Below are 7,758 nucleotides of genomic sequence, written 5' to 3'. Positions count from 1 at the left end.
GCCTATAGTTCAAGTTTGACTGTGCCACTTTCTTATGTGCTGCCACTGTTGTAAAAGTGTAATGTCAAATAAATATTATTATTTATTTACCCCACTCATTTCCATCTACACCATAAATTCCCAACCGATAATTAAACACTTAAAAATACTAAATCCAAAGTTCAGACAAAATTTCGAAAAGAAAAAATAAATTGATAACACATTAGCATTAATACAACGAAATATGCAATATGAAAAACTAAATCACCTTTGGATTGGATTTATTTGGTGTAAACACTAATGATATTATAATAACCCACGAGAGTCTAAAGAAGACATAGGCCTACTGTGAGGTCGTTCTGGTAGTGAAATTGTTTTTTTCTTTTACATTAATTTCCACAAATTTTGACATAATTCTTGAATTAACAAATTATCTTACCCACGAATGATGGAAGTGGACTATGCCATAAATATGCCTATATGTCGTAAGGGTGTTCGTGTTCCCATCCCTTATTTTCAGGGAACAACATTGGGAAAATGTTTGCTGTTTTCAAATCCAGCTTACATAACGACCCAACTTGCCTACATGCCACATAATTGAGCATTTACCGGTAGTTTTTTTTTTTTGGTTTCTAGCACGCCTGATGTAATGAAATTCGAAACATCCTCGCAACTTTCATATACAGTTTACTTAAGATGCACTGTTAGCCGAAAAAGTCAGAAAAATCTCAAAATAATTAAATCAAATTTTTTAATAGCTTGTTTAAAATGGACCATATATATTATTAACTTCCAAACGAAAAAATGTTTTTTTAAAAATCTTTATTCATTTCATCATAAAGAAAACAAAAATAATAGATACATGTTAAAATACTTGATGAAATTGGAGCTCATTTGAACCTCATAGAGGTTGTGGAGTTATGAGTCCATTAGTAATTAAATTTTGTTTATTCAAATACATTAAAATAGTTAAAAGTTACATGACAATAAAGAGACAACAAGGCAAAACCTTACATAAGTTGGACAGAAATGCAAGTAATAAATGTTTAATTATACAAAAACCCTTTGGCCAATTGATTACAACCAATATTCTGGGATTAAGTGTTTATTTTAGAATAAAGGAAAGGTAGGCCTAATAGGCCCATGTAACTGGCCGTTAATTGAAATTGAAATTTTTTACATGACAATAAAGAGACAACAAGGCAAAACCTTACATAAATTGGACAGAAATGTAAGATAAATGTTTAAACTACAAAAACCCTTTGGCCAATTGATTACAACCAATATTCTGGGATTATGTGTTTATTTTAGAATAAAGGAAAGGTAGGCCTAATAGGCCTATGTAACTGTCCGTTAATTGAAATTAAAATTTTTTATCATTTAAATTTTCAAATATAAGTTAATGCCTCACATAAATATACAAATTACACGGTTCAAATGTTGAATTTAATTTTTCATTTTTTTAGCTCATGACCGACAATGCAACTCTACGATTCTTGAACTGCCGATAGGTGGCGCTATTAACAAAATACAAAATTTAATTTAAATGTGCTGTACTGAGTATATTTTGCAGATTTATGTTATAACGTTTCAGTCAGTTGTATGAGGAAGTGTCTGGCGGGTTAGTACTACTATACGATATCCTATAAATCTCTGTGGTCTAATGGGTATGATGCCTTGACAGCGAGAGTTTGTATGTTCGAATCCCGCCAGAGACACTTTTTTTATACAACTGAAATAAAGGAACTTGTCATTGATGAGCTTTGTATATATATATATTATATATATTATATATATGATATACATACTATATATAATATATATATATATATATATATATATATATATGTGGTGCAACGCCTCAGGAGCAGAGCGCTCAGTAATGGAGTAGAGCTAATTAAGTTTCTAATTGCTAATGATGTGTACTACATGATAAGGATTGAGAAAGGAAGGTCTTGAGAATCTGATACACATGTAGACAAGGATTGATGAAGAGCCATAATTATGAAATGTAATCCTTACAGATGGGAATATTCATACTCTTGGAGTTGTTGATACGTGGGAAGACCAACAGTAACTGGAAAAGGGGATTTTAAAATATTTGAAAAGATGGTATTCAAAGCAAGTTGATTGGGCGAGAGGTTAAGTCAGGGTCACCGTAACTTCAGCTATAATATCGGCGCTGGTTTGAACGGCTCACTCGCCAATGGTTCCGGTGGTGGTCTTTGTGGATAAGGACCTTAAACCATAGGCCCATTGTACGTATTTGGCTCATGTGCACTTTAAGAGAACCCAGTACATCCTTCGAGAAGAGTAGAGGTTACCCCGGTGTACTGCTCCATTAAGCCCCCTGTTGTTTAATGGATATGCCACGTAGGACAGTGATTAAGTTCGCTTATTGGCATATCCTTGGCGCTTGTTCCTAAAGAAATGAAATGAAAATGAAAAATGAAATGAAAGGGAGATTTATTAATGCCTATTCAACCATTTTTTTTTTCTCATCAATTTTAAAATAGGCATTTGATTGTTTTTTTTTTCCCCAAAATGTAGTGTCGAACTGAATCAAAATAAACAACCATTCATGTTTAAAACACATATTTATTATACATATAAAACATTGAGCTTGAGTATTCACAATTAAGATACAAAGTTCAAATCAATAGCTTGCTCTGTTTATCATCACCATTGTGCAGGGCAAGGCGATTCCAGCGATATATGCGCCAAAGAAATTTTATATGTGCCCAAGAAATTTTATATGTGCCCAAGAAATTTTGTCCGAAAATTTCTGACCCGAGTTGGGTTGACTAACATATGGGAAAGTCACATGTGTTAGTCACATGGGTTGACTAACACATGTGACTTTCCCATATATGGGCATGTTATGAAATCAGCATATCACATACAAACTATATTTTTAAATATACATTTAAATATGAAGAGGATCGCAAATTACAGTATAGTGAGCATTTGCTTTTACTACATTTTTAATCAGAAATACTGATTTTTATACATTAATTAGAAAAGCTATGGCAACTGCGGTTTATATATGATGGCACTCAGCCGTATCAACCGCTTGGTTGAACTTGTATCCTTCTACTGTTAAGACGTATCGAACGCTTGCTTAGAGTCCTTTCGCCTTGAACTATACAAAGATTTTGCAACTGTAGACACAAGTCACCAGCAGTCATGAGTGAGAATTATTTATTATTACAGGCAACAATGCGGTATCATGCGCTACCATCATGAAGCAACATATTAACGCTGCCACTCACTGCGTACGATGTTCGTCGGCTGATGTGATTCTATACAGAACGCAACATGACGACGTGTGCGCAACAGATCGTTTTTAATGACGAACAGTTCAGACTACCACAGACAATTAGTAGATTGCGTCACGTTGTCTATCGCTCACAAAGAGTGCAGTTGGATTCGTCGTGTGATGGTTGTTCGACCGTCATACGACACAGTCAACGCCAGTTTAAGTTGCAATGTTTCTATAGACCCTCGTCTGAGGGCAATGCACGTCAAAGAGATTACTCGTTGCCACACTGCAATTTATAGAAATATCGCTAAGGTTGATCACAGGTGTCACAATTAGCATAAAATGGGTTAGTGTCCGGAAAATTCTTGCTAGTTTGCGGGAGTGTGTGAGAATCTGCCAAGATATCTAAAAGAATTGTTATGGTATGTTATCTACAGTCATAACATAGTAACAACTGCCTCTGTCTTCTGCTATTGGTGGAGCATTCTTTGCTATGAACCTCCAGCCGATCCATTAGAAAACATGCTTTTGTACATTGCCTTTGTTTTCTCATCTTGGTTGGCCAGCTCTGTTTCACATTTGGATATATATTTCTTGATACTGGGATCTGAAAGGAAAAGTCAGGAAAAAAGCATCACAATGAAATGATCATTTGTAATAAATTATAAATCTAGGATTACAAAGAAAAGTTATTTGTTTGATATATGTTTGATTCATAATATAAATGAGTACCTTCAGTAGTATAAGGGTTTATCATATTGATCTCTGACATTTGGCATGCATCAAGGACTAGTGTTGTGCAAATATGCACGTACAAAAGTGCAAGGAATTATTAGCTATAATTGGATTTGAATTCCCAACAGAGCCTCAATGGCCAGTTAGTTAAAGCGCCTGTGCTTCAACTTACCAACAGTGTCCTTTGAATGTCTCTTTGCTTGGTGAAAACTCTCCAAAGATGAAGTGAAGTTTCTTTTGTGATAGTAGGCTAGGCCTTGCCTGTAGTAGGCTTTCACATTCTTGCTGTCCAGTTTGATAACATTCATAGAGTACTCAGCTATTCGGTCATAATTAGGTTGATCATCTTGCAGTAAACAAACTAGAGAGATACAGCATTATGTTAGATAAAGATAGAAGATAAGAGAATAACCCATAACTCGCAGTGTCACTGTGCATATGGGTGCAGTCTGTGACTGCTAATAGGAGCTTTAGAGAGGCACTTAGTTCACATCATTCCACAATGTCAGGGGCTAAAGTGAACCATCAAGGAGTAACCCCCTACACTTCTGAAATACACACACAGCTAAAATCTTCAAGTGGAGAACTAACTGGAGAATAGAATAATGGGATGGAAAGAAAAATCTCTGCTAAAAATAATAGCTGAACAGATGTAAAAAAATGCCTGAGCCCCAACACAAATCAATGTCATTTTGAAGTTAGTTTACCTGATAAATTATTGTAACATCCAATCTCTATATTCTTTATTTTATCCTTAATATCATTAGTCAAGCCATCTTCAATTGAAGGTTCATTCACGCTTAGCAACACAGACCTCATTGCTTTCATTTGTGCGTTGTCTTGGAGGCCTTTAAGGAAGAGTAAAGCACGGTGGTACTTCCCAATTGCTTTTTTGTATTCTTTCTGTTTATACAATAAGTTGCCTTCTACTTTGTAGCTCTCTGCTTGTGTGATCCTATCAGCTGCTGATGAAGGCATTGCTCTTGCCCGCTCTGATGCATTTGCCATATTTCGCTGCTTGTTTGTTCTTAACACTCTTTTTTAAATCTTGTGAATGCTTTCTTATAGGTCTGCAAAATTTAAGTATAATTGTGGAAAATTAATACAGAAGAGTATAGACTGAGTGCTGGCAATATCATAGTTAGTTGAAAATCTCAAAGAAAGAAAAATCAAGCGAAATATTATCAAAATAATTTTTGAGTAAAAAACTAGAGGGCTAATAGTGTAAGTCTCACAGGAATGTATTTAGTTCATTTTTGAAGAGAAGAATATTCAGTATTTTAACACATAGATAACCATCTAACTAGGTGAAGACCGAACTACCTTGTGCCACACTGTGTAATGTTATAAAATTTCGCCTAGCTTCATAGCTGTAGCTAGTTTGAAAAGCTTTAGAAAACGTACATCATGTTAAAAGCATAAAAGTTTAAATACCCATTTATTAATATATAAATATGTAAAATGATGTCATATTTTACTATGCACACTATGATGGTCCTTGACCATGGTGCTGGTCAGAAACACCTTGTATATGAACATAGGTAAGTGGGATAGAAGAAAAAAAAATAGAACAAAAACAATGGATTTTTCTGCTAAAGCAGGAAAGGGCAATAAAAAATATGAAGTAAAAAATAAAATAAACATGGAAACCAACGCGACGTTAGTGAGAGTAGAACGTCAATGGTAATACCGAGGATGATATGGAGACTCGTGTGGTGTTTATGTAAATTTTTTTTTTTGAACTTTTAAATCTTGCTGAGGAATTCAATTTTCTGTTTATATTTTATTGTATTACAGACAATAACATTTCTTGCACCACCACTGCAGTATCATTGCATAGGCTTGTGTTGGCGTTCTCTTGAAGATGTTTTTTGAAACGGAACCACAAACAAACGTGCAGTACTATGAAAAAAATGCATCACACCTCTTAAATCCTGGTTCACTTTAGAGCAACTTGGATGTAAACCCTAGCAATGCTACAACGCTAATTACAGTCAGTTACCAGGCGATTTTTAGAGGGATTCACTTGACTGTAGATTGTTGATCCTTTCTTATCCTTTTTTGACCGACTCAACTTGCATTTAAAATTTAAAAAAAGTGTATGATATATGTTTCTGTGAACTGATCCATTAAGATCTGAAATGACCAACTCATATTTTGGTATGGAGGACATTCCCCCCACAAACCACCAGGAATCTCCACCACTGTCTGTGCACATTCTGGCTGGCTCTGGGGAGCAGTGGGAGTACCAAAACACAAGTAAACTTTTTCACAAATGGGAAGAATGAGATTGTCTGCTTGATAGCAAGTGTGTAGAAAACTACAGTATTGCAGGCATGCTTTGTACCCCACATTTCCATTATGTACATTTGTTACAGTGGTGAATCTAGTGGAGTAACGATGGGGCGGGGCCCTGTGGCTCTCCGAGACTGGGGGCCCTTTTGGAGTCCCGGTCGCCAATTCCATTGTGAGATTTTAGATGTACCCCTTTTTATATCACGTTTGTCATTGTATTACAGCAATAGTTTTAACAACGAAATAAATGATATCAGCGGCAGACCCAGGAATTTGAAATGGGGGTGGGGTAGAATTTGTTACAGTAGTGAATCAAGTGGTTTAACGATGGGGCTGGAGCCTCGTGGCTCTCTGAGACTGGGGCAATTTTGGAGTTCCGGTCGACAATTCTATTGTGAGATTTTAGATCATGTTTAATCATGTTTGTCTGTTTGTCATTGCATTAATGTTTTTTAACAAAATAAATGATATCAGTGACAGACTTTTAAATAGAGGGGGCCGCCACCACACCCACTTAACTCCCACCCATTTCAGGACTAGGCCTACATCACCACTGCTTCTAACGTAAACTAGGCCTAAAGTAATATTCAATTCAATTCAAACATTTTGCGTACTCCTTTGCCTGATTGTCTTCTAGCCTTGCTAGCTAAGCCTAGGAACGCAGAACATACAAACCTACGGTTACACCTCTAATTTGGTTCATCTTCGTTTCAGGATAAAGCCTAGGCGGCAGGCCTAGCCAGTACGGATAATGAATATAGATAGGCCTAGAGCCTAGCCTGGTAGGCCCTAACCTACCGAACGCAATGACGTTGATTCAAAAGGTAATCATATTGAAACTTTCATAAACACTTCTATCACGATACCACTTAAAAAACATTAAAAAAAACAACTCACAAACAAAGCTAGGCCTAGGGCCGCCTACTAAGCTGTAACTGTTGGTCTGATCCAGGCCTCAGGCTAGCCTACCAGAGAGGCCGCATTCAAGCTAGCTCGTCGCTGAGAACAACAACATGGGCAGATGACGACCTTCGCAATCGAGGGGTGGCCTAGCCAGCGCGATCTAGCTGCTGGAGGATCTACAGACGGTATGCTGCCCCCAACACTGAATCTATAAACTGCATGCACAAACTATTGACACCAGGGGGTCAAACAGGGCTGTGTTTTGTCGCCCATTGTATTTTCATGAATGAATTTACAAAACTACTTAGATCCCATGATATTGGTGTACATATAAATAACAACTGGCATGGAGCCCTATTCTGGGCGGATGATGTAGTCTTACTGGCAGAAGATGAGCGCCAGTTGGTTAGAATGCTTGAGATTGCTACTAAATTTGCAAAACAATGGAAATTGAATTTTAATTATGAGAAGTCTATAAAAGGAAGACCGAAGACCCAAAAACGAAGACCCCTAGTTTTTCTCTTTCATTTTGATGATAATACGCCAGGCTGTCACAAAATCAAAATTACGAAATTTTTTGGCCG

The 7,758-nt window shown here is 36.4% G+C and overlaps 1 protein-coding gene across 2 annotated transcripts; it reads right to left on the bottom strand.

The window, feature by feature from the left end:
• Window positions 1-2,557: 2,557 nt before the first annotated feature.
• LOC117113517 (tetratricopeptide repeat protein 9C-like) lies at window positions 2,558-7,374 on the bottom strand. Of its 2 annotated transcripts, none has more exons than XM_033256881.1 (4): window positions 7,169-7,374; window positions 4,684-5,065; window positions 4,149-4,337; window positions 2,558-3,848 (listed from the first exon to the last, which is right to left on the bottom strand). In XM_033256881.1, the coding sequence occupies exons 2-4, from the start codon at window positions 4,982-4,984 to the stop codon at window positions 3,733-3,735; spliced, it is 606 nt and encodes a 201-aa protein (XP_033112772.1). In that variant the 5' UTR covers window positions 4,985-5,065; window positions 7,169-7,374; the 3' UTR covers window positions 2,558-3,732. The 2 variants fall into 2 exon arrangements, with proteins under 2 accessions (XP_033112772.1, XP_033112762.1); XM_033256871.1 differs by having other exon boundaries at window positions 4,684-5,046.
• Between the last annotated feature and the right edge of the window lie 384 nt (window positions 7,375-7,758).

Source organism: Anneissia japonica, unplaced genomic scaffold (genome assembly GCF_011630105.1).
Source record: "Anneissia japonica isolate Jap-2015-1 unplaced genomic scaffold, ASM1163010v1 scaffold287877_len585272_cov192, whole genome shotgun sequence".
NCBI classification, from domain to species: domain Eukaryota; kingdom Metazoa; phylum Echinodermata; class Crinoidea; order Comatulida; family Comatulidae; genus Anneissia; species Anneissia japonica.
This window is presented reverse-complemented; position numbering and strand designations above follow the sequence as displayed.

Excerpts from the sequence above, each read along its gene's own strand:
- LOC117113517 (XM_033256881.1), bottom strand. The coding sequence starts at position 4,984 with ATGGCAAATGCATCAGAGCGGGCAAGAGCAATGCCTTCATCAGCAGCT. Across the intron at positions 4,338-4,683 it reads ATGTTACAATAATTTATCAG|TTTGTTTACTGCAAGATGAT; the intron begins GTAAACTAACTT and ends GTATCTCTCTAG. Across the intron at positions 3,849-4,148 it reads ACATTCAAAGGACACTGTTG|ATCCCAGTATCAAGAAATAT; the intron begins GTAAGTTGAAGC and ends TTTTCCTTTCAG.